At 51.4% G+C, this 25372-nt stretch overlaps 6 protein-coding genes across 7 annotated transcripts; 3 read left to right on the forward strand and 3 right to left on the reverse strand.

Moving 5' to 3' along the window:
- The first annotated feature begins 1311 nt into the window (after positions 1–1311).
- J3458_006982 (uncharacterized protein) lies at positions 1312–2023 on the forward strand. The gene has a single exon (XM_066119143.1). It carries the CDS (start codon positions 1366–1368, stop codon positions 1819–1821), a length of 456 nt encoding a protein of 151 aa, XP_065975779.1. The 5' UTR covers positions 1312–1365; the 3' UTR covers positions 1822–2023.
- Positions 2024–4726: 2703 nt separating this feature from the next.
- Positions 4727–6023, forward strand: J3458_006983 (uncharacterized protein; the record flags this gene model as incomplete). The annotated part of the gene is made up of 4 exons (XM_007808595.2): positions 4727–4807; positions 4872–5135; positions 5206–5433; positions 5511–6023. 4 exons carry the CDS (start codon positions 4727–4729, stop codon positions 6021–6023), a joined length of 1086 nt encoding a protein of 361 aa, XP_007806786.2.
- Positions 6024–6987: 964 nt separating this feature from the next.
- On the reverse strand, positions 6988–8325 carry J3458_006984 (uncharacterized protein). Its single transcript, XM_066119144.1, has 2 exons — positions 7327–8325; positions 6988–7265 (listed from the first exon to the last, which is right to left on the reverse strand). The coding sequence occupies exons 1-2, from the start codon at positions 7935–7937 to the stop codon at positions 7226–7228; spliced, it is 651 nt and encodes a 216-aa protein (XP_065975780.1). The 5' UTR covers positions 7938–8325; the 3' UTR covers positions 6988–7225.
- A 743-nt stretch (positions 8326–9068) lies between these two features.
- AGP2_1 (general amino acid permease agp2) lies at positions 9069–11837 on the reverse strand. Of its 2 annotated transcripts, XM_066119146.1 has the most exons (4): positions 11209–11837; positions 9846–11125; positions 9515–9798; positions 9069–9446 (listed from the first exon to the last, which is right to left on the reverse strand). In XM_066119146.1, exons 1-3 carry the CDS (start codon positions 11431–11433, stop codon positions 9633–9635), a joined length of 1671 nt encoding a protein of 556 aa, XP_065975782.1. In that variant the 5' UTR covers positions 11434–11837; the 3' UTR covers positions 9069–9446; positions 9515–9632. The 2 variants fall into 2 exon arrangements, with proteins under 2 accessions (XP_065975782.1, XP_065975781.1); XM_066119145.1 differs by lacking the exon at positions 9069–9446 and having other exon boundaries at positions 9524–9599; positions 9649–9798; positions 9846–11380.
- Positions 11838–12589: 752 nt separating this feature from the next.
- On the reverse strand, positions 12590–18027 carry J3458_006986 (uncharacterized protein). Its single transcript, XM_007808592.2, has 2 exons — positions 17006–18027; positions 12590–16899 (listed from the first exon to the last, which is right to left on the reverse strand). Exons 1-2 carry the CDS (start codon positions 17134–17136, stop codon positions 13578–13580), a joined length of 3453 nt encoding a protein of 1150 aa, XP_007806783.2. The 5' UTR covers positions 17137–18027; the 3' UTR covers positions 12590–13577.
- Positions 18028–18626: 599 nt separating this feature from the next.
- Positions 18627–24408, forward strand: J3458_006987 (uncharacterized protein). Its single transcript, XM_007808591.2, has 2 exons — positions 18627–22424; positions 22487–24408. The coding sequence occupies exons 1-2, from the start codon at positions 19241–19243 to the stop codon at positions 24223–24225; spliced, it is 4923 nt and encodes a 1640-aa protein (XP_007806782.2). The 5' UTR covers positions 18627–19240; the 3' UTR covers positions 24226–24408.
- The last annotated feature ends 964 nt before the right edge of the window (positions 24409–25372 follow it).

Here is a 25372-nt window from a genome sequence, read left to right on the forward strand (position 1 = left end):
CAAACTTGGCCAGGCGCTCGTCAAATATCTTTTCACTTGGTGAAGCAACAATCGAGTGCCAGGAGGTGTAGAATTCTTCCCATGTGTCATTTTCTGCCCGCTCTGAGGTTTCGTTTTCTTTCTGCACAAAAAAGGGCCGGCAGCGCTGGAGGACCGCTTTGTTGACATGCCAGAGGCAGAGGAGCGCTTTGGTCGTTGGAAACCAATGTGCAGCAGCGTTCATTGCAGCTAGGCATCGATCAGTCAAGACAACTGACGGAAGTTCACGCTGGTAAAGTGACCTGAGATGTTGTAACGCCCAAGAGTAATCCTCTTCCGATTCACCGGATAGAAATGCAAATGCGATACAGAACGACCGCTGGCTAGAATCTACTCCGACCATGTCGAGTAGCGGCATACCGTGTTTATTCGTCTTGTAGGTACAATCCAGCAATAATACGTCCGGGTTGCATTGTAAATACGCCACAGAGTCAGGATGGGCAAAGAAGATAGCCGTCAGTCGATTGTCTACATCCAAGCGGACGCGACACCAAAAGCCCTCGTTATCTAATTGGTCGACTAGGGCTTGAATGCTGCTCTGGCCTTCGCGAAGATCTCTCCTGGTTGCCGCAATCCGGTTGTATATATCCCGCTGAGTTGCAAGTGTTTCTGAGTGGTTATGGAGGTAGGTCCTTATTTCTCGAGGGGCAGTTCCAGACTTCACGAGTTTGGAGACGATCGCCGCATCTTTTCCCACAAGCTTGCGGTGGGCAGGGTGTGCAGAAGGATCATCGCTGGGCGCGTGATTATGTTTAGCACATTCGATGTCTGGTCGATGGCTCAAGACCCATGTACTACCATCTAGCGATTGCTTGGCTAGAACTGAAAACTTGCAGCCAGTTCTTCGGCTCGAAGTGCGTCGCACTCGATCAGTAGAAGGGCTTGGAGGAGGTTTATTCCTATCACAAGCGAATATTACTCTGACTCTGCCATTTGGTGTCTTGAGGGATTTCCCTGTTGTAAATGCGTACCCTCGAGGTTTCGCCCAAGAATTGATAGCATCAAGTAAGGACTCGCGTGATTCATATGTGCCTTCGGGTGGAAGAACGTCGTCAGGGAATGCTGCCTGATCCATGTTTCATCAATCTGATTGGCGCTGCAATGTGCAGTGGCTGCAGGAACATGCTGGGGCACAGGTTCTGTCCCAGCGCTAGAGGAGTGCTGACATAATTTGGGCACCTGGGTGCGCTAGTCTATTTGGGCACCCGGGTGCCCATGTATCAGTCGCCCCCAAGGTGGCATATCGTCGCGAGCGTCTTCCCCCGCACTACACTCCTTAAGAACCTATTGCTGAGCGCTTGAAACACACTTTTTCTTGCCTTGAAAATGGTAGAGTACAGGTACAGGTACTTCTATCGCGTGGAGGACGAATATTCTCAGGCAGTTACAACCCCGGGAAAGGGGATATCGGCCGTGGGGAGAGCCAGCATCAATCTCAGTGCCATGTACGGGCCGCAAGCAGAAGTGCTTAGATACAATCTCGAAAATCACCTGGAATGGAGCAGCGACTATGCGTCGCCATTTATTTCGACCTACGATGACGAAGAAGTCGCTTTCTCTATTGCAGAGGGGCGCAAGGAAAACTTGGGACGGCAGCACGTTACTGTCACGAAGATTGACGTTTCCAAGGTTCATGGTCAGGTGGAGTTCCGCGAGCTGCGGCCCCTTGCCTGGCGTTTGGGTCTGCGGATCCCGGAGAAGGCGTACCATAACTCGGAGCATGAATGGATCTTCCTGCACGATATCCCAGAGAGAGCGGTGGTGGGAGTTGCCGATGTCTAAAACAGCGCGGGCTGGAGGAGTCGGCTGCCATCATCACTAGATGGAGCGGGCTAGTTGCCAGAAGAAGAAAGGACTGCTCATGGGAAGAGGGATCTAGGGAGGGTTCTGGTGGCAGACTTGAAGACGAGAGTTATGAGAGCGCGGCAGGCTGATAGTTGTCGAATCGTGGCTCAACCTGCGATTTACGTGGGAGACTGATGAGAAAATAAAAAGTGAAAACACAGGGAGACATGTCCAAAGAATGTGAGCGTGACGTTTGAGTAGTTGCAGAGTGACAGTCTTCCTTCCCCGTGTTTATTGAAGCCAAGAGCATATACGTAATGATTGCCGTTGCGTCACACGGTTACACGAGGGCTATGATCACAGGACCTAGGGCAAAGGCCCTCACCGGCTTCTTATATTTATAGAGACCTTTGGTCCCTCAATGACTTGAAAAACCAAGGACATTTGATACCACAAAGACTGTTATTGGATGAATTGAGCTATGACTCCAAGCCCTCATAAAGCCCTTGTCACACCAGACGACAATGTATCAACACCAAGATGGTACTTAGATAGCAACGGCTGAGTCGAGAGAAGGCGAATTTTTTTTGCAACATCGGTCCTATAGATCGCTTTTGTGAGATGACTCCAGATGCCGACAACGGGCACAACATGGTACAACAGGCTATTGATGCTGGAAATACAACAGCAATCTTCACAACGGAAAAGGCAGTCATTGGGAAGACTTTTGGGGGTCTTGATTCAATGAATTGATGATATTGATGATGGGTTTAAATCTCTATTGAACACGCTAAAAATCCTGAGGATTGACTCTTTCTTAATACTCTGTTGGAGCCTTGAAAACCCCTGCCGTGATCACTGATTCGAGCCCCAATTTGAGCCCTAGAAAAAGCAACTATCGTAACCAGCAGCATCTAAATATCCCCTTTTTCGCCCAACAACTGATCTTTGTTACGGAGGAGGCCTTTCGTCAGGGTTTCCCCCAAAGGCAGCCAAGTCGCTGTTGTATTTGAACAAGCATCCACTGGATGTTAAGTGGCGAGTCAATTACAGACAAGAGAAAGGACGGTACCAGATCGTGCTGATGAAGAAACTCTTGTAATCTCTGAATTTCAAACGACTCACGGGATCGTCAAGGCGGGCCTCCAGCAGGCGCTCATTCCATGTCCGCGGATCGGGTGGTTGGAGGCCCTTGACTTTGGTAAAGAAATTATTGCTCGATTTCGAAACTATCCTCTGCCGTCTCTTAATTTTGACTCCAATAAATGGCTGTTTGGTGCGTTTTGCTTGCAGAACTCACAATTGCGCATCACAACTGGCGAGGGCGAGGCACAAAGTAAAGTGTCGACTTGAGTGTCGCATCTCGGGCGTACGTGATGGAAGCGACTTGGTAAGTAACGATATCGCCAGAGGAGAACCATGGTCTCACTTGAAAATCCAAGGATCTGTTCACACAAGTCCAAGCACTGGCATGGATCCATCGAATTGGACAGAATCGAGAAATCACCAATGACAGGTTCTGCATGGGAAACTCAATTGAACAAGTACTCCCTACCATGAAAAAGGTTGTTACATCTCATTTTGAGACTGATGCCTGTCCAACAGAGATTTTTTTTGAGGTGGAAGAATCGACAAGAGTCCTTCTTAGCCTCAACAGAGAAGACGATAGCGAACCAAGTCCTTAGTTGGCCGCAAGAGGTTTGCATTAGGTTCATCGAAGAAGGAATAAGCGTTGCTAACATGAACATAGTAGTGGTGTAGACTTTTTTCCCAGGCAATCACTACACTATAATCGAAGGTCTAGTATGGCGTTTCAGCTAAAGTCTGGTAGCTCCGTAACCTGATAACCCTAACCCTCCTCCTAGCGGGCCAAAGTGCTTCACCTTCTGTCATGTAATCTGCACCCTCCAAAACACTAGCTGTTTTGACGGACGTTAAAGAGCTTAAAAAAGCCAAGTCATCGTGAAGCCATCATGAGCTATAAATAGGCCTTAGTTACCCATAGACAGCTTCAATCGAGGACTACTCAATGCGGCCGAATGCCCACGTCTCAAATCGCAAATGCGGCATAACATGGGCACTCGTCTTCAAACACGACGTGTTTCCCCAGGATCCGCAACAAGGGCCCCTGTGAGGCACACTTGGAACACTTCTTCCCGCATGTTACTCCACGTATGATCCCCTTCGGACGTTACCGAACGGCCCACAGCACGTAGATCTACAGGAAGAAGAAAACGGACCAAGAGTAAACGGATGAGTCTGTGCTCACGTCTTCACTACACATAGTCTGATCAGATACTAGCAATCAGTTCTGGGCCGCACGTGGCCGCGAAGTGTTCAAGTTTTTCACCTCAAAACCGTAGTCAGTAGGCTATAATGATGCCGCCTGGTGCAACACCTTGCCATGCCTACAGAACCGGCATTTATGATGCAACCAAGACCCAATTGTAACCCTTACATGGTCGCACAACGGGCCCGTATCCTGGTTCGGCTATTCTAGCCTCTGCGAGCGCGAGAGGCAGCCAGTCGAGGCGGTTGATACCCGCGAGATGGATGTGAACTGACACGAGTACCACTATTCAGGGCGTTTTCGTCTTCCTCTCTGCCAATCATCCATCTCCTTTATCCTCTAAGACTGCTTTAACGGTGAAACGGTTGAAACAGACGGGCATAAAGAGTCGCTTCAAGCGGTGCCGCCGCACGAGTCAACCAACACAAGATGCAGCTGTAAGTAAAGGAAGACAATGTCGCTCTATATAAGTAGACCAGAAGATTACAGACAGAATTGTTGATCTTCCAAACTCTCTCATTTCAATCCTATCCCTCCTTTCTCATCTGTTCAGCTCTAGTGTTTTTATATTATTCTTTAGTTTAATCAGGTTAAAAAAAAAACTGCGTCAGCATGCATTCGTCAACAATCTACGTAGCCCTGGCGGCTTTTTCCTCCACTCTTGTCCAAGCCCACAGCAAGATCAGCGTTGCAGTAGGTCACTCAAAAGCCCTACCCATGATACCAGTGCTCCTAACAAATTGTCCCCTTTTCCCAGACCGGCGATGCTGGCGGCAACACCACCGCCCTCGGCATCATGGGTGCCGTCGTGCCCAGGACCGGTCCCAATGGCAAGACGGAGCTCGACTCGACCGTGTTCGGATCCAGAAACGCCGCTTCAGATGGCCTGGGCCGGACCACTGCCGGCGGTAAGAACTCCGTCAAGGACATGGTCCGCGTCGCTGGCATGTCTGGCTCGACTCTTCCCCAAGTCAGCAGTAATGGCGGGTCCATTTCTGCTACTTACCATGTCGTCACTACTGTATGATGGCTTCCGAATGACGTCTTGTGTCCCCGTGTCTGCAAAACACCCTAGCTTACTCTGATGACAGGACGGCGGCGGCCCCGTCAAGGCCATCATTGACCCTTCGGGGACGGGCAAGTTCTCGCAAGGCACAGAAGCCGAGATAGCGACGCAGGTCCCGGGAAAGAATGGAAATATTGCCCCGGGGCCCGAGGCGAGCAACCGCTTGCCGAACAGCAAAGCCAAGAGCAAGGGCATCCGCGATTTGCTTCCTCGTATCCTCGGGAAGCGAGCCCAGAACGTTAATCAGGACTTTGTAAGTGGTCTCGCGGCCAGAGTCTGTTCTATAACTTGCGGCATTGACTAATATATGCATGCGGCATTCCTCTGCAGGACCTCAAGGTTAATATCCCGGCCGGGACAACTTGCCAGGGAACTGTTGGCGACCAGCAGAACGTCTGTCTCCTCAAGGTTGCCAATCCCAGCCGCGCTGGTCCTTTTGGCGGCGTGCTTGCTTTCCAAATGGTCGGTGCTGCTGCGGGCAATTCGACGAATCCTAATGGCAACACATCCGGCGGCAATAAGAAGGGCAATGGCAGCACCGGCGGCAATGGTAATAAAAAAGGCAATGGCAATGGAACTGACAATGGTAATGCTACCGGTAATAAGAAAGGTAATGGCAATGGTACTGGTAATGGTGCTGGCACTGGCACTGGTACTGGTACTGGTACTGGCAATAACAAAGGCAACGGTAAAGGCAATGCCAATGCCAATGATAGTGCCGGCGGTAATAGCAAAGGTAACGGCAAAGGTAATGGCAGTGTCGGCGGCGGTGCCCAAGGCGATGGTACCGGCGGCAATGGCAATGGCAACTTACAGAAACGCGCAGTCACTTTCCAGTCTTAGGAACCGCGGTGAAAGCTTCTCTCTGTCAGGGGGATATACAAGTCATCACAGTGTTCTCAGTCGAGGCTAGATGGGCCGCATCAATAGATAAATGTCAAATATATTGCTACTCACGGCCCGTGAAGGAACATTTTAATCGATAGTTGCTACCACAAAGGCCGGCAGGGGATTTTGAATAGTCCATATATCCGTGAATGTTGGCTCAGAACAAACAGATTATACCAAAGGGCCAAGTCACTAGGCTATAAACCAGATAATTGCAACAGAGCACAGGTTGAGTGTTGCAACAAGCAAAGCTAGGATCTGAATTCATGTTTGAAACGCTAGCCGCTCGGTCGTCCTCCTTCGTCTGACTTTTGCCGAGTCGAGTCCGCACCACCATTAACAGAAGGTGCTTGATCCTGGCGTCGAGGCCGCCGTGAGTGTTCTTGGATCGAAAGTAGAGTATTCCATGGCTATAGAAACTCCATCACGGGGTAATTTTGTGCTACACTTCTTCGTGTGCCTTGCTAGATTACCTGAGGTTAGGGGTTTTTCCTACTCTTCGAAAGTAGATAGCACGATGTGGTTCGCAGGAGGCGTATAAGAGGCCACCAGTAGTAGAAAGCCGGTATGATTTTGACCTCCTGGCACGCGGTTGTATTAAGATTTTCAAACATTATGGCTCGTATAGACCTGGTTCAGTTGAGCTGTGAGGACGATTCCCGTTTACACGAGAATTAATATCTGGCCCACCGTCTTTCAATTCATGGTGATGCAGCAATGTCAGATGTACACTACCAGCACTAAGCAGTAGTATGTGAATAAGAAGATGAAAAAAGCCGGTATGGCCTACCATACGCAATACACGCCATCTCTTCAAGCAGTATCTGGAATCGCATGAGGCTATTTGGTTTTGCACACAGTTCGCTTAAAGCGAATCATGGAGAAGCACGACTAAATAGGGGCGCTTAACACAATTGCGCATGAGCATACAGCAGCAGATGAATCAGGAGACTAATTGCAACCCTATCCTAACAATATTCTAATCAATTCACGTAAATCCGTCCCCCAATGCAGCAGTGGCGCATCTACCTCAATAAGTGCCCTCCCTAACCCACGACATTGCTCAACAAGGGATCCAATATCCAGCCTTTATTGCGAGCACCAAAGTCCCCGGGGGGTTCTAATATACTCGGTTCAGATACAAGTCCTTCTACATCCTACAATGGAGGCGTATCCTGGTGCAGAGTTGCCATAACACTATCCAGCCAGTCAACACCCGACGGGATCAAGGGCAAATTGAAAGATCGATACTACTTACGCAGCAGGGTACCGAGTGCCCTTGATATCCGCTCGCTCCGCCAGGTCCCGAAGCCTCTGCACCTCCTCGTCGCTCAGCCGAAGCAGCGCAGCACCTGCGTTCTCGTCCATCCTAGAGGCCAACTTGGTGCCCGGGATGGCGATGATGTCCGGCCCCTGGGCCAGCAGCCACGCAAGAGCCACCTGTGCCGGCGTGCCTCCCCCACGGTCCTTGGCTACGTCTTCTATGCCCCCGACCAGCTTCAGGATCTCGGCAAAGTTGCCCTCTGCATACTTTGGATAGAAACGGCGCAAGTCACCCTCGGGAATGTCCCGGTGCGACCGGAACCGGCCCGTGAGAACGCCGCGCCCAACGGGGCTAAAGGCCACCAGGGCAACGCCCAGCTCGCGACAAGTCTTCAAAATATCGTTTGCTGGCGATTCAATGTCCAGCGTGAACAGGCTGTATTCCCACTGCAGGGCGGCAACCGGGCGGACGGCATGCGCCCTTCGCAGCGTGGCGGCCGAGACTCCCGATAGCCCGACATGTCGAATCTTGCCTTGGCTGTTCAAGTTTTTGAGACTGGTGAGAAATTCTTGCTTCCAGGTGCCAGCCGAGGGGAGTGCGGACATACTTCTTCAGATCAACCATGGCCTCGATGGTCCGCTCAATGGGCGTGACGCCGTCCACGGCATGGCAGTAGTAGAGGTCGATTGCGGCAACACCCAGGGCGGCAAGGCTCTTGTCGCACGATTCCTTTACGTGCTGGGGGTCGGAGCGGAACGTGTGTCTCCCATCGGCCTGGCGTTGGAGCGAAAACTTGGTGCACAGAAAGACGTCCTCGCGTCTGCCCGATCGCTTCAGCCACTCGCCGACAAGCTCCTCGGAGTCGCCGTAGACATCCGACAGGTCCCAGAAGCGCAGACCGACGGCGTACGCGTGGTCCAGGAGAGCCAGCTTCTCGTCCCGGGTCCCGGGTGGTCCGTAGAATCCACCGAGGCTCCCGAATCCGAGGCCGACCGGGGACACGGGCGGGCCGTTTCGGCCGAGGGTTCGCAGTGGAAGAGACATTCTGGAGCTTAAGAAGGGAGAGGCGGGCAGCGTATGTCGGGTTGAACAATTGTTTTTGAAGATTCAACCGGGCAATTAAATATGAGGTAGCAGCCCTCCCGTCAAACGTGTCTAGTCTCCTGGCCGTGTTAGTCACACCGCTGCTGACATTGCGAACCCTGTAGAGAAGCGGTTGTGTAACAAGCTTCGCGGCATGACATGACGTTGAAGGGAAATCGAGAGGGCGATATCTCGGGAAAACCGGTAACCGAGTATACCCTCGCCGAAGCATTTAACTCGAGCGGTGTCAGCGCCTCATCTCACCTGAGTTCGTAATATTGACTTTCTGCAGTGCGTGCCTGCATGCCTGGCGTGATGGTACAAGTAATAATGTAGCAGTAAAAGGCATGTGATTGTTCGTAGGTCAATTCCGGGAGTAGAGTAGATAACGTACGGCGTCTTCAACTCAACGCACTCGAAACACCCACAACTACACGGATCAAAGACAACAAAAGTAATGGACTGATAGCACCGAGCTGATCAAATGATTCACCCGACCTTCTTGACTCACAGCTCGTGTAAGCAAAGTCGCCCACTACCATCCGAGGCGCAGCTCATGAGGGACAGAAACTCGCCTCTACAAATGTGCAATGGCGGCAAAGTACCTCTGTGCCCGTTCATTAAAATTCTTACCCAACGTCGGTTTAATATGTCTCGTGCGTCCAACAATCTCGTTCAGCTGAGTGGGTGGTCTCTCCATCGACTCGATGTCCGCATTTTACACAGCTGAAACTACACCACATGTGCAAGCTCAATCTAGAATGTGCATATACCTTGCAAGTCTTCCATGAGTTCAGTGCACAACTGCCGCAAATGCATGGCCAGCCAGCGAAAAAGAGCGCCAATAGCAGAGGGTGGTTGAAGCCGGTAAGCCGCGTAGCAACATGCGAAACGGAAAATATGCTTGACGCTTTGGGCACATTCCTCACGAATATGACACCGCCATTCCCGCATCGTTTCTGTATTGTACGCAGCCAATTTGGAGACCAGGTGTTTACTCGCACGACAGATATCATTGTCAGCCACGACGACTACGATTTCGGCTTCAGTATACGAAGAAATGACGGTGTGAATGGCACAAAAAGACACAAAAACGTACGGCTGCAGACGTGGTCTCATTAGATGTATTCCCTGCGGCATCTACCTATCCAAATAACAGGTCTAGCATCTTTTCAAATCGGTTCCTATCAGAGTCAGTCAAAGAGACATGTCAATACTCAGAAATCAACATACGCCGGCTGTTGAGGAATGTAATTGCGCTCATAGTCCTCAATCGTGTCGAGGTCCTTGACTAGATCAATTTCCTCTGGTTTGAGAATTTTCGTCTTGTGGATGAATTTGTATCCAACGTAGAGGGCAGGAAACACAGCAAGCATAGTGTATCTATAAATATCAGCATCTTACTCGCGGTGGATAGAGATGAAACTCACGAGAACAAAAAGTCGGCAACGCTCCATCGGCCAGGCAGAAACACCGGATATCCTCCCACAAACACCATGACGACAGTGGCTACGAGTGCATAGTACGCGCCGTAGGGCATGAACCACGCTTTGTAGGGCAGGGTGTCGCGGCTTATCCCCTGGACTTTGAGGGCACGGTAAAAGCAGAGGTATGATGTGCATACGCAGCTGAAATTGATGAGCTGCGAAGCCGTGACTAGCGAGACAAGCCAGTCCAGGACCACGGCTGCATTTTCAGACAGCTGAAGGAAGGCAAGGAGGGCAAACAACAGCACAAAGCAGACGCAGTAAATAGGTACACCCTTCCTAGTGCATCTCGTCATGAACTTGGGGGCCTTGCCTTCCAGTGCCAGCCCGTACAAGGAACGGGACGCACAGTAGACGTAGGAGTTGCCCGCAGAAAAGGCAGCCGTCAGCACCATAGCGTTGACGATGTGAGGTAGAACAGTGATGCCCAGACGGTTCATGGCAACGACATACGGCGAGCCAGCTGCTCCCGGGGCAGAGTTCTTGAAGGCCGCCGTCAGCTCCTTGTCGTTGTACGGAACAAGGATGCCGACACATAGAGACCCAAGAACAAAAAAAGCCGTCAGCCGATAGAAGACGGCATTATAGGCTCGAGGCATAACCTTTCGCGGGTTCTCGGCCTCACCAGCAGCCATGGAAACGTAATCGGGACCGGCAATGGTAAAAGCAGCCTGAATCAGACACTGCAAGAAGCCTAGCCATTGTCCCAGAGAACCCTCGTAGTAGAGAGGAGCAAAAGCACCAGGGTCGCTCCAGAAGCGGAATCCGAAGCGATCACCTTTGGGATTACCGCCAACCATTACAACAAAGGTGAAGATGATGAGCCCTACGATCAGCAGCACCTTGCCGATGGCAGCCCAAAACTCCGACTCGCCGTACCACTTGACAGCCAGGAGGTTTATCAGAGCGTACAGGACAATGACAATGACTATAACGGCAGCTGTGGGTATGGCCTCGGTCCAAAAGTGAAGAATGAAATTGCAGGCTACGACCTCGAACGGCACAAGGGCCGCCTCCAAGACGAAGAAATTCCAGCCAGCGGCGAATCCAAAGGCCTCGTCAACATAGCGACCAGCAAACCGGATAAAGGGCGACGAGAGGGGCAGGTAAGTAACCATTTCGGCCATGCACAAGGTGATGGCGAGAACGAAGGTGCACCAAAAACTAAAGGCAATGAACAAGCTGCCGGGGCCGCCATTTAAAAGGCCTTTACCGATTTGAACCTGCAGGCAGCACGACGCGACCATGAGCACTTGACGAGCAAGACGAAACAATTGAATCAAGGATTGTACAATTCTTTACGCACATAAAGGGCGGTGCCAATGGTGCCACCAATGCCGATGAGTTGGATATGCCGGGACTTGAGCTGGCGATGAGTAGCGTCGTGCTTTGAACCGGAAGACAGAGAGAGCCGTCGGCAAGTCACTGGCTCAGCATGGGAACCATCATTTAGCTTATCACCAAGGACAGCAGCTTTCTCCTGGTCAGAGTAGCTTGGCGGCGCGGGACGGTCGACGCCAGTTGAAGCCATCCTGGGCGGTTGGGGTGAGTAGACTGGGAGAAAAGACGAGCGGTTCACGGGAATGGTCTGGAGTTAGCTGCACGCCCGAGGCCATTCACCATGACAAAATGGTCTCGTCGAGAGAGAGACGATGGCTCAATGACGGTGTCAATTGGCCGCAACGACGGTTGGAGGCGGCGGATTCCGGCTCTCACGACTTCACTGCAACAGTCACGACGGGATTGTCCCGGTGGATAGCTGCTGGCCGAAGGCACTCGGATTAGCCAAGACGGGGATGGAGCGAAAAGACGAAAAAACACACGTCAACCAGGCACGTATTCCATGCGTGGCCAAGGCGTCGGGGTTCGTCAGTTCTGAGCAGCAGTCGCCAAATCGCCAACAAAAGTGGCGAAGCCGAGGAGTCGGAGGGAAACACAAGACAGAACAGGGTCTGGCCGGGACGGAAAAAAAAAAAAAAAACGGCCAAACGACCCCAGAAACAGGAACCGCTGGTGTCGGCTAGTGTGGACCAAAGTTTCCACGCTTGGAACCAAAATGACGGCGGGTCCATGGAGTAGCGTGAGATATTAAAGATGTTCGCGACAACGAATGGGTGATGCGGGTGGCAAGCAGTGCTGAAGTCTGCTGGTTGCACTGCAGCTCGATAATGGATTGACTTTCGCCTTGAACTGGGGTCAGCCTGCATTTATTGTGTGTCACCTCGATTCGGATGCAGCCGTACAATGTGTGTCTTGACCTGAGAATATTGCCTTGGTGGTGTGTCTTGTTTTCTGTTTCTAGTCGTCTTTTTTTTTTTATGATTGCCTCTGCCGTAGTGGCTCCTGCCAATCCTGGCTGCTTCATCACTCAGAATGCTCACATTGAGACACCAACAACATCGTCACCTGCGTCTGGCGTCCGTCCGTCTTCTCGCTTGCGCAAGCATCAATCCACGTTTCTTCCTTCTCCTGCGGGAAACGCCTTGTCGGCGACGACATGGGCACGAGGCTTGGCTTTCGCACGACGTGGGTCGGTTGGTTCAATGCTACTCCATGTCCAGCAAACTACGGAGCACAGAGTACACGCCATCGACAATCAGCACGTGAGGTTGTTTGTCGGAACTGCCTTCATGTCGACCTGTTTATTAAACCACCCGATCCAACCGAGTCTTTCGCATTATCCTCTGCTTCGACGTGGTGTAAACTAGCTTTCAGCCGGCTCGCGGCCCCCAGGCCACCGGAAAATAAAGATCAGGACACTCGGCCCCAATGAGCCTCTCACATCATCTTGCATTAAACCGACGCACAATCTCGCCCAGGAAAATCACTCACCACTTGTACCGCGACTTATCCAGGCAAACAGCAGGCGGAGCCCCCCGTCACAATGCATCTCGATTATTCCCCCCAAAAGTACTCCAATCATTCCAGGCCCTAGGACTGCTTAATATGCACATAATATTCCTGTGGGACCTTAACACGAGTTGGCCAAGAATCGTCAACGGGTGAACGCTTCGTTGGCGCCAGGTTTGCACGGATCTCTTTTCTTTGTGCGGAGGTGGAGTTGCCCAACCGACCACCTGCGCAACCAACTGAATTATCAGATGAAAAGGTCCGAGGTATCACTCAGAATTGTCATGCGGGCAGCTCAACACACACTATACAAACAAATCCTACAACGGGCTACACGACATGCGATCCTAACTAATAGACATCTGGTATTCACCGCTTCACTACTGGCAACGCAACACCATGGTCGAGAGCATATGCATCTCGACCCTACCTCTTACAGAGAGTTTCTACAAAAGTTCATCAAGTACAGTAGTTGCATGCGCACCCGCTTCGTAATACACCAGCAGAGATTCGTGTTCCATGCGTTCATCAAGACACCTCATAACCCATAAGACTGGTGGTCAGGCCAGGCTCCCATTTACTTGCCCATGATTAAAACAACAAAACCGCCGGCTCCTCCAGCATCCGAGCCTTCATTAGAGTGTAATTTATTTCTTCGCATCGCTAACCAATGTTAATTCTCACCAGACAACCACACCGCATGACATTGGGTATCGTCCAAACACAACAAAAAAAAATGATAATAAAGAAATTTCGTTAGATCCAATACCCTCATCTTGCCGTCTTCCTTTTGCTTTCGTTTTACACCTAGCCTTCGTAAAGACTTCACAACTCGTCTCGTACTTGTTGAACAGATCCTTTGACGGCCTCGGTCGCCCGACTAGCTGCGCTTCCAACCTTATCGCCTGCTGATGCAGCCGCAACACTGGCTTCGCTGGCCACGCTGCCGACATTGGACGTTGCCGTAGAATAAATGGCGCTGAGCCTTGACATGACACTCTCGCTAAATGTGGGCTCCTTTCCAATCACCAGTTCGGATACCATCTTGTTGATGGCATCATAACGTTGAGCTGCAGCCTCAGCGACTGCCTCGGTGGCCGCCGTGATGGCAGATCCAGCCGTCTTCGTTGCACCTTCATACCATCCAATAGCCGTGGGCTGGCCATAAACTTCGATGCTCAGCTCAGAGACAACAACGTCCCATGTGTCCGCGACTGCGCCTGCAGCATTGACGACTTGCTCCGCGGCAGCGTCTGCTACTTGATGAATGGCGTCCTCCGCATCCTGAGCAGCCGACATGACTCCCTTGCTGGCGGCCGTATAGGCAGATTTGACGGCATCATCAGCAGCGCCGGCTGCAGACTTCGCCGACTTTCCTGCAACCCAAGCCATTGAAGAGACAGATCCCACAAAGTCCGTTGGTGTAGGTGTAGGTGCAGCCGTCACTGACGACCACGCTGACGAGGCTGCGGCCATGAAGCTGGAGTACCTATCTTGCGCCATTCCCAACCCTGCATAATAGTGATACTTGGCCTGCTCGTAATACTTCTCAGAAGGTGAAGTCGGGGTAGGAGTAGCCAGCTGGAGGGCAATCAGTACACTTGAGTATTGAATCTCTGCCCACAGCTTCCCCTCCCTCAATCTCTGGGCCGCAATAGATTCGACTTTTTTCCAGTCGGGAAGATTGTTGCTTTTGGTTGGCGTGGGAGCCGTGTTATATACACCAGAAGATGCGGCCGCAACGGCGTCGTCGAGCTTCTTGCTAGCTGCAGAGACAGCACCATCGTAAACGGCGGAAACAGACGAGAAGAGTTGCTCATGTACTGGCTTGGATGTACCCTCCACTTGTGCGGAGACAACAGAGAAAGCACTGGAGTACCGATCAGCAGCGAGGGCCACGGCACTAGAATAGGCTGCTTGGGCCGCACTCGTCACACTGGCAAAGGCATTAGAATCTGTGTCGTCATCCAGAATTGGGTGGCGGTCCGCAACCGACTGGGCAGCTGCTCCAAACATGGCCGGGCTTAAAGGAGTGTGTTGATCCTTCGTAGCGGGTGTAGCAGTTTCCCTTTCTTCCTTGGTGGTAGCGAACTCATCCGCAACAAAATCAGGAGCCTTGGTTGACGTGGCAGGCGTATCAGCAGCGACTTCGCTCAATAATGTTGAACTTTCTTCGGACTCAGCCACCGGCTCCTGGTTGTCAGCAGCAGCGATAGTGATTGCAGCGTCCTCAGCAGAAAGGACAATTGGCTCCTCGCGTGGCTCAATGGTTGGTGGTGTTTCAGCATCCGCAGAGAGTCCTTCGACAATTGTCTGGGCTGGTTCGTCATCATGTGGCTCATCAACATTCTCCCGCCGAGTATAACGGTGGGGGGCACGTTCCACCTGACTTTGCTCCGTGGCCTCTTGTATCTCGGCTTCCTCTTTTGCGGCGGCGGCGGCGGCGGCTGCTGTTGCTGCCGCGTCCTCAGCAGCAAGGCGCATTTCCTCAGAATCAAAGTTGTCAGTCGAGTCATTAGCAAGAATCTTCCAATTTGACACCTCTTTTAACCGAACCAACTCCTTTGCGGCAGCTGAGGCCATGGTCATACCATCATCCTCAATTTGGTGAGAAAGCTCCTGGGCTTCGAGGAGCGTCGGGTGCGTAACAATGAGCTGCTTCAATTCTTCAGTCCAGTCGTTAAAGGCACCCTTCAGCTCATGGTACTTCTGCCAGTCCTTGTAGGTAACGCCGTCGGTCCAAGCCCACTTCATACCTATGTTTGTCAGGGCCAAGTTGCGAGTTTCATCGAGGATTTGAAAATGAACATCCGCCGCACTTAGCACGGTTTCCTGGAGCTCAGTATCGTAATCTTCCCGCCATCCTCGTATCAGCTGTGCTTTCTTCTTAATGGCCACCCCAGCCGATCGAACAGCGGATATTGCCTCTTGGTGAGCATCCGCAATGCCGGATTCTATAATTTTAGAAATATTTTGTTTTACGCTGGCGATTTCAAACGCAATGGTGTCCTCGAGCTGCCTAAGCAGTTCCTTTCCAGTCACTCTAGCATTTTCGTCCATCAGGCTGCGCGCTATTTGTTCGACTTGATCTTCTATGGCGCTAGCACCTTCCTCGGCTTGGGAAGCAAACTTGTTTTGCCAGGTCGCAAGATCACTAGCAACCATCTCTCGAGCAGTTTTGCGCAGTTCACTCTCATTTTCGGCAGCAGCCGGGGCTTCGACGGGATTCCAGTATTGTGGAGGCTCTGTCCTGTCTGATTCGGCCGCAGTAGCCTCTGGCTCCTCAGTATTCGTCGTGGTAGCAGAGGTAGACGGGCTTTGCGGGGGAGGCTTGCTAAAGGACGATGAAATTGATGCTGTCGAGCTAGCCCTGCACTCACTGTTAGCGTTGGCAGACTTGGAATAGGTCCGAATCTTAGCAGCCACGTACGGTTTAACAGGTGCCTCATCTGATGATGCCTTATTCGTAGTGTTAGACTTAGTCTTGTATCGGGCAAGTCGCTCTCCGATACGGACAAGCTGTGGCTCTACATTTTCAACATAGACAACACGCAATTGGGGCCAGACTGCAGTATCGAGGAAAGCATTTGCCTTGCCCCAAGCCCAGTAAGTAGCTGGCAGAGCCTTGGTGGTTGTAAAATCGGCCGCCGCATCGTATCCACGGAGCAAGTAAGGGCGAACAAACTCATACGCGGGCAATACATAGCCGTTGTACGCCTGCATCGAATGTTTTCGGAGAGCATTATAGTATGGACCAACTGCTTCTTCTGCCTTGGTCAGGTGAGGCGCTATCGACTTCTCGTAATGGGCCTTGGTCAGGGTCTGAAGACGAACAAGTCGAGGCTGGCCATTAATCTCCCACTGAGCACGAGCTATGCCATACCCCTTATTGGCCCATGGAGTCCCATATAAAACAGCATATCGGCGCGTCGGTGTCAAAACACGGTTGTTCAATGTGTCGTAGTATGGTTTGGCAACGTCCACATAAGGCGCGGCGTACTGGTCGAAATAGGGTTGTACATGTGGTTTTACGGCATTCCTAACATGAAAGTACGGTCTGCAGATGAAGGGAGAGGCTTCATCGCAGGCTTCGAAGGATGTCGGACAGCGAAGAAGAATCGTGAGGATGGCAGCCCAGGTAGCAATTCTGTGTGGACAACCGGTTAGCGAATCATAAAATGACAAAAGATTTTTGGATGACGGCCAAAGGCCACGCCCCATTCCTTATCGAGATATACTGAATAATTACATACCTGGCAAATAAACTAAACGCCCAGCCGAAGAGGCCTCGTTGCTTCGGCGTCCCCCTCTTGCTTGTTGCCTGGCCGTTAAGTTTGCCGTTGGCATGGACAGACCGATTGGCGGTGGAATTAGCGACCGTCATAGTTGAAGAAGCCGGTTGCTATTTTCAAAATGTTCTCAATAGGTAATGCTTATGCTGGCGCGAGCTCGAGCGATAGCTGCGCGCGGTTTGCACGGAAGGTCTTCCAGCGACACACCGACTCTAGTCCGAGTGGAGCGAAAAGCAAATACGATAAGTCGGTAAACAGGCCAGAAGAAGTAGGTGAAGAGCAGACCAAGATGGTACGTCCAGGTGGTCCAGGTGGTGATTGGGGCAATGGAAAGCAAAAAAAGCGAGGCAAACAAAGATGAGCTTGATTGAGCTTGCCTCAGCCTGGCAGGAGCTGACGGTGAGGAAACCAGAGGTCCAAAGCAGGCGGGAAGTCAGGATGATATTTAGCGTCCGCCACCACGAGCCGTTGTCTGTTCACCGTCACAGGCCAGAAGATCAATCAGACCAGGGCCAACTGAGGCATCAAACAATATAACTAGCTTGAAGGGGGGCTGAAAGAGTCTAGCGGCTGCTGCAGGGGTCGTCGACAGGGTGTTGGACAGCGCGAGTTGGCAAGGTGAGGGAGACGAAGCTGCGACACAACGGAGCACAGAATGCCGAGCAATGAGGTCGTGGATCCACAAAGAATGAGAGGCTAGCTGGCTGGCCAAGGTCTGAAGCTCTCGAAGCGTCGGGTCCAGTTCAATATTGGCGGCAACTGTAGGCTTCTATTTCAACGCATTGCAGAGCGCCAGAGACGTCAAGGACTGTAGACTCTCGAGCGCGTGGCAGCGGATGGTTGAATGTCGCGGAGGAAACAGGTGATTGAGGGGAGACGTGGTGGCGTTCGAGTCTGGGGTTGCCTCGGGTGGTCGCAGCATTCAGTACTTGCACACACACACATGGTATCGTTGACGCAAGAATGTTGGATGTTGGAATTTGAGGTTCCCTCGCGAGTGCTGGACTACATAAGGTACTACCTAGTAGGTACTTCAGGTAGTTACGTAAAATAACATTGAATCATTACATGTGCGCCCTTGCACTCAACTTGAGCCTGGAGCTAGAGACGCTTGGTATTCAATCAGATGCTGAGCAATCATCACATCTTCAACGGAGACCTCGCATCCTGCAGCATGCAGCACATGCATCCAAGCCCGACCAGTCACTACATCCCGAGGCACGTCATGGTTCAGCGCCATTGCTCCCGAGTCTTGCCCTTCCATCCAGCCATCTAATACTACGACCTCAGTATCTTGCATCACAACATTTCGTGCCACAAGAATGAGGCACGGTTGCTGTAACTCCCATCGAAGCGACCTGCAGTCTGCCCACTCAACCAGTTCCGTGACGTCCGAGAATAGTTCTTACACGCGTGAACCCAAGAAAATGACAGTTGGAGCAGCGAATATGAGGGTGAAATCGTATCTACATCGCCTCTCCAATGATAATTACTCCGTGCCGAGAATTCTGACGAAGCCTGGCCTCCCTGGCTTGGATCAGCAGTACATGCGAGGTACGGCTCCTGTTCTGCCGTTCACATTCACGCGGGTTGCAAAACAGGCCGCACACCTGTGTGTGTGGTTGTGCGTGCGGGGTGTGCGGCCTTTTTTGTAACCCGCGTGACATTGAAGTGGTTCGTCACTTATGTGTAACCGATGCCTCACGGTTGCTCCACTTTAATTCCCCAATCGCCACCAAACCTAGCAGACACCGCCCAACCTTCAAAGTCCACTCAATTATCTATCTCACACCTTCGTGCCAACCAACACATTATTCCCTTGACTTGACGATAGTACACGATACAGTTTAATAATCACATCTTTCTCTTTGCGTGATATATTCCTCTCAGAATAGCACATTGCCCTTGACGACTCCCTAACCCGTCGAATACCTCGAATCCGTCTCGAGTTCTCCCCTACAAAGTGGCCACCAGACAAGGCACCCTTCACCACAACGTCATTGCCCGCAACAGAACGATCCCCCACGATAGCAGCGTTGGGCCGAGCCTACTACATTATTGTGCATTTTCACTATTTCAAACAGGAACCAATCCCTTCCATGATTTATTCACCATCTTGCCGTCAATAGCCCTCCGTTGTCCGGTTACGGCCAGCCATCGATATCTGTCAACCTGGGCTGCTGACCCAACATCACCATGAGCGACCCTTCATCCCCGCCCCGGCGCCAGGATGTGTTTTCTTCAATACTCGACGACCGTTCCAAACCTGCTCCTCAACAGTCCGATGCCGCCCCCGCGATTTGCCGAATATGTCGCGGTGAGGGAACCTCGGCCGAGCCCTTGTTCTACCCTTGCAAGTGTAGCGGCAGCATCAAATATGTTCACCAGGACTGTTTGATGGAATGGCTTTCACATTCGCAAAAGAAGTACTGCGAGCTTTGCAAGACTTCTTTCCGCTTTACCAAACTATACGCGCCGGACATGCCGCAGTCCCTCCCGGTTCACATATTCGTAGAGCACATGGCAAAATACCTTGTGCGCAACGTATTGCTGTGGCTTCGCGCCGTGGTAACCATCAGTGTCTGGGTGTGCTGGCTACCCTATTTCATGCGATATGTTTGGACCTCCATGTTTTTTGTTAGCCACGAGGGTTTTGGTCCTGGACCGTTCTCATTAGCTTTTTCTGAGCCAACCCGTGTTACTAGGCCTACTAGGCCCGCGCCTACATGTGCCGCAAATCCTCCGTATCCATTCAACATCGCCGCCGACCCAAGCGATAACACCACCGTTGCTGACAAAATTACCTTCTTAAACAGCACGGCCGGCTCCTTACCACAGACCCTGCTGAGCGATGTTGGCTTTCTGAGAAACCTCACTCGCAATGCGACCGTAAACCGCTCAGTGATCGCGGTCATCGAGGGTCAGATCATCACCGTCCTAGTTATTGTATGCTTCATTCTGGTTATTTTGGTCCGCGATTATGTCGTTCAGCAACAGCCGGAAATCAATATGCGAGCCGCTTTTGCCGACCAAGAAAACAACAACCCACCGGCCCCTGTCCAGCAGCCAGTTGGCCCAGAGGTACATGATGACAATGACATACCAGAATCTGACGGCACGGACTCTGATGGCGAGACTCTGGATGCTGGAGCAGAGGCTCCTGGGCCACTTGGGCTCGACAACGGGCGTGACATCGATGATGGAGAGTCAGCTTTGTCCTATACAGACATAGCTATGCACAACGCCACGGAGCCCGATCGAACGGTTCTTGAATTAGCCGCAGACTCGCAAGAGTCTTCAACTCAGGATGAAGCAGTTGCAGGCTCAGATAATGGAGCCAGTGTCATTGACTACCTACGAGTATATCGCCGGGCTGGTGGCAATTTGGAAAAGATCTTGCAGATCGTCGAAGAGGAAGATCTGGAGGACAAGCTTGGCTATTGGGTCGATGTTACCCGACGTTCTATGAGGGAACGAGAAGCAGCCTCGGAAGACATATCAGGCCCCTCCACTTCCCAAGAGCCTGTGCAATCCTTGGTGCCATTTCCTCAAGCTCTGGATTTCAACAAGCCTAATGATTGGAGTCAGCCTTTGCCGTCAGGAGATGAACAGGAAGCTAGGCAAAGAAACTCCAAGGGCAAAGAGAGGGAATGGCTACCAATATCCCCAGACTTATCGCCTCCCCATATGGCACCGGACTACGACATCGCCTCTGGCCCATCTAGGCCCCGAGCTCGATCCGATGGTCCTGAGCCCAGTAACATGACAAAACCGTTGGCGAATAACAGTTGGACTTTTGACAGCCTTCCTGCTGCAAATGAGGTAGACCCAGAACTGATGCCAGAAACCCACATGCCAGAAACGCTAGCTACGGCGCAGGTTCCAAGTGACAACGCGGGGATGAGGCGCCGCACTGTCATTCCTGACAGTCCCCCGCGCTCCTATCATGGTGATGATGTTGCATCAGTCGACCATGGTAGCGATATCACCCACGTTGTTCCAGACGAGCCAGTTGTCCCTGTGCCAGAGCAGAGAGGACTCGTCGGTCGTATCGCTAACTTCATGTGGGGCGATCTTGATCAGCGGCAGGACATCGAGGAGGAAGAAGAACCAGAGCCCGCAGCCAATGGTGCTGCTGCTGGTGCTGCTGGTCATGATGATGGGGCAGAAGATCCATGGGTTGATGTTCCTATTGCTGAACCTGTGGAGGCCAACGCGGATCCGAATGCTGGCGAAGTCGACGCGGCCGCTGCTGCAGCAGGGATGAATGCTGAGGCTATGGAAGATCTTGAGGATTTCGAAGGGGTAATGGAACTTCTGGGCATGCGTGGTCCCATTGCAGGGCTGTTCCAAAACGCCATCTTTTGCGTTGTTCTCGTCACGATGACCATATTTACCTGCGTTTGCATCCCTTATAATATAGGGCGCGTTTCCGTTTTGATCATTTCCAACCCTATCCTTCTTATTCGAATGCTCATGGGTGTTTCCAAAGTAATCCAAGACGCAGCGATGATGATTGGTGGATTTGGCTCTTGGTGTGCACTGAACATTGTCGACATGTTCACAAGCGTCATTGGAGGCACCATGGGCGCGCAGATTGTGTCTGCCAGAAAGGCATCTTGGGGAATATGGACTGGAACCGGGGCCAGAGTTGTGGAATATGCTCTCATGATGGAGTTTCCTTTGTTCACCCCTGAAGTACAACATTTCTCGGCTATCAGCCATGAGGCTCTGAACACCCTTAAAGAGAATATTGGTTGGGTCCTAGGCCAGGTCGACATTGGCCTCAAGGTTCTTGCCGAACCCGACTATCCCGCTCTGATTGACGGACGGTTTGTTGCCGCGACTTCAACAACCATTCAGTCTTTAGTTTCCACTCTTACTGGCGTGGTCTCCTTGTTGTTAGACCCAAGCTCCTGGATAATCGATCTAGGTGAAGTTACCACGGAGGCCCCAGTGGACCCCAGCCTCGCATACTGGTCAGGTCTGGATCGATTCTGGGCAATTCTCATCGGATATCTGACTGTCTTTGCTGTTGGCGCATTATACCTGAAACGAGACAGCCCATTTTCGCGAGGCGCCGTGATGCAAGCTTGGGAAGCCGGAGTTATCGACAGCCTTCACCAGGCAAGCGGCATTATGAAAGTCATTCTCATCATCAGCATCGAAATGCTCGTTTTCCCCCTGTATTGTGGCCTCTTGCTAGATGGCGCCTTGCTCCCGCTCTTTGAAGACACGACCTTCAACTCTCGCATCCTATTCACGTGCAACTACCCCTTGACATCAATCTTTGTTCATTGGTTTGTGGGAACTGGTTACATGTTTCATTTTGCTCTTTTTGTCTCTATGTGCCGCAAGATAATGCGGCCAGGCGTGTTGTGTAAGTCATTAGATCTTTGTATGCTATTGACTGGAATGGGACACTAACCAGCTTTGATGTAGATTTTATTAGAGATCCAGATGATCCCGAGTTCCACCCTGTACGGGACGTATTGGAACGAAATCTAACAACCCAGCTACGGAAGATTCTCTTTTCAGCTTTCGTGTACGGCGCGTTGGTCATCGTCTGTCTCGGCGGCGTGGTCTGGGGCCTCTATTACACGATGCCTGGTGTATTGCCTATCCATTATTCATCCAACGAACCGGTTTTGGAGTTCCCCGTGGATCTTCTATTTTACAACTTCCTAATGCCGCTAGCTGTCAAGTTCTTCAAGCCTAGTGACGGATTGCACACCATGTACACCTGGTGGTTCCGAAAGTGCGCCCGCGGCCTTCGCTTGACATATTTCTTATTTGGCGAGCGACGCATCGATGAAGAAGGCATTCTTCATCTTAGCCCCGAGCTGAAGGGTCAAGTTCCACCACATAAGTCCTTGCTCCTTGAGCTTGATGAGAACAACGCTGTCATACCCAAGACTTGGAGAGACACATTCGAGGGCGGGGATGCTAAACCGAATCCATCCATATCAAAAGGAGAAATGAAAGAGATGAGACACAAAAAGATCCATCTTGTTAAGACAGGTCAACTTGAGAAGAGTGGCAGATTTGTCCGTGCTCCGGCATCTGACAGAGTCAAGATTCCCAAGGGTCAACAGGTCTTCCTTAAAGTCTCCGAACGCAACCGCCGAAAGGACGGTAAATCAGACAATGACATGTATGCATCGCCCCAGTACCAACTCGTATACGTGCCACCAAACTTCCGCGCCCGCTTATTCTTATTCATCCTTTTCATCTGGCTATTTGCCGCCGTCACTGGAGTTGGCTTCACTATCGTACCGTTGGTGCTTGGCAGGGCTATGTTTAAGATGCTGATTCCAGCCCACATTCGCACCAATGATATTTACGCATTCAGTATCGGCATCTATATTTTAGGTTCGCTAGCCTATGCAGTCTTTCGCCTTGGTCATCTTACCGCCAGATTCCGAGATTGGACAGGCCAAATCGGCAACAAAATTGCGAATGGAAACAGCGGTCGTCGTGTTATCGGCGGGTTGGCACGCGGTGCTAAACTATTCTATGCCTACTTCTTCCTACTAATTGTGTTTCCCTTGCTAGTATCAACATTAATGGAGCTGTATTTCAGTATTCCTCTACATACCTACATGAATCCACCCTGGCAACAACAGAACGAAACAACCACAGCAAGCCAAGGCGGAGAGGCTGGGCGTCATACCATACGAGTTATTCAATCCTGGACGCTGGGACTTCTCTACCTAAAGCTTGCAACTAGAATGATTACATCACTCTTTCCAGACAGCCGTGCTGCAATAGCAGTAACATCCGTCATGCGACGAGGCTACCTAAAGCCGGATGTCGACGTCTTTACAAGAGCATTTGTTATTCCCGGAATCGCCCTATCTATACTCGCAATATTTGGTCCTCCCACAACCGCATATCTTCTAATCAATTCCGGCATGCTCTCGCCCTCGCGACTCACGGGCGAAGTAGCCGATACGGCCAACCCGTCCTTGGTATTCAGATACTCGTACCCAGTGGCTGCAGTGTCGGCCGTCATGGTCAGATATGCAGTTGGATTGACGAGAGTGTTCAATCGATGGACAGCAGGAGTTCGAGACGAGGCATACTTGATTGGAGAAAGGCTACACAATTTCGGAGCCGCGACAGCAGGGTCCAGAAAGGCCAGGAAGGCATGGGGCGCTACCGGTGGGGGAAGACTTTGAAGTTGTACTTGCAAAGTCCTGATTTTTCTCCGTGTACGGAGTACAAGTTGTACGATGAGAAGGCAGCGTTGGTCCGTTCGCTTGTTCGTATGAGAGACGGCGGGCAAGATAGCACAGCGAGGACGAAATATTCTGTAGCATTATCCTAAAACACCAAGAATACGAAATGATATATGAAACGAGTGAAGCTGGAGCTCTTGTGGGGGTTTGGGCTGCATCCCTCGCGATACCCTGTATATGTTGTGAAGGTGGTGTTTTGCACGACTACCTGCTACCAATAGGCATTGACCAGATACCTACCCCAGTAGGTACTGGATGTAAATTTTGCTATCGACATATAGAAACCGCAGCTATCGCTACCTCTGCTGACCTTGAGAATGGTCATTATGGGAAATTGCATCTTCAAGGGCCGACTAAAATGGGGTGGGTTTACTCCAACGAGTGGAGCTGGGAATGGATGAGTTTCATACGGAGTACGTGTAGTAGGACAGCACATGCTAACATTAATTGCAAAGTCAAAATGGGCCTCAACTTAGACCTCCCGACAGTTCAGATTGTGTTGTTGACAGCAGGGGGTGTCGAGCAACTGCAAGTGTTGCCCACAAGCAGAACGACTAAGAGACAATCCGAGAAGTTTATGCGCTTTGAGGTGGCTTCAAGAGTTCATGCACGGCGGCATATTTGAGCGCACAATATGCAGTACAAGACTGTGCTCCTGGCACACGGTCCGTCGTGCAACTTTGCAATATGAAGGATAAAGGGACCCTGCCCAGGGTCAAGCATCCCCAGTCCAGAGACAAATGAGGAGCAACGCGTGTCGGAGGTTTGCTACCCTGTTTGTAGGGTCTGGTGTCTCACGGAACAGCGTTCAATGTTGCCACCCGCGCCATCCGCATGCTTTTTCGAATAACCAACATCAAGCAGAGGAATACGGAGCCATCCGGGCATGACAGCATTAATGGAGTGAGTTCACGTTAGAGTTCGCGCACACATGAACGCTCTTACATGTGATCCCAGAGGGGCCGGAAAAAGCAGCGGTCGTACTTGCCCGCCATATTTTTAGGTGCTGTTGCCCATGACGCCGAGAGCTAAGCCTAAGCGGGTCAAGCGGTCAGGCAAGGTGGCCGCGGGAAAGGGCCAAGGCCGG

This window comes from Metarhizium acridum (genome assembly GCF_019434415.1).
Source record: "Metarhizium acridum strain ARSEF 324 chromosome Unknown scaffold_72, whole genome shotgun sequence".
Taxonomy (NCBI): Eukaryota; Fungi; Ascomycota; class Sordariomycetes; order Hypocreales; family Clavicipitaceae; genus Metarhizium; species Metarhizium acridum.

Bases quoted from the DNA above. Each gene is read 5' to 3' on its own strand.
- J3458_006982 (XM_066119143.1), top strand. From the start codon at position 1,366: ATGGTAGAGTACAGGTACAGGTACTTCTATCGCGTGGAGGACGAATAT.
- J3458_006984 (XM_066119144.1), bottom strand. From the start codon at position 7,937: ATGTCCGCACTCCCCTCGGCTGGCACCTGGAAGCAAGAATTTCTCACC. The intron at 7,266-7,326 runs GTAAGTAGTATC...CTGGCTGGATAG, and splicing joins GGCACTCGGTACCCTGCTGC to TGTTATGGCAACTCTGCACC.
- AGP2_1 (XM_066119146.1), bottom strand. From the start codon at position 11,433: ATGGCTTCAACTGGCGTCGACCGTCCCGCGCCGCCAAGCTACTCTGAC. The intron at 11,126-11,208 runs GTGCGTAAAGAA...TGCTGCCTGCAG, and splicing joins CCATTGGCACCGCCCTTTAT to GTTCAAATCGGTAAAGGCCT. The intron at 9,799-9,845 runs GTGAGTTTCATC...TGATATTTATAG, and splicing joins GTTGCCGACTTTTTGTTCTC to ATACACTATGCTTGCTGTGT.
- J3458_006986 (XM_007808592.2), bottom strand. From the start codon at position 17,136: ATGACGGTCGCTAATTCCACCGCCAATCGGTCTGTCCATGCCAACGGC. The intron at 16,900-17,005 runs GTATGTAATTAT...TTGTCCACACAG, and splicing joins GCGTTTAGTTTATTTGCCAG to AATTGCTACCTGGGCTGCCA.
- J3458_006987 (XM_007808591.2), top strand. From the start codon at position 19,241: ATGAGCGACCCTTCATCCCCGCCCCGGCGCCAGGATGTGTTTTCTTCA. The intron at 22,425-22,486 runs GTAAGTCATTAG...GCTTTGATGTAG, and splicing joins AATGCGGCCAGGCGTGTTGT to ATTTTATTAGAGATCCAGAT.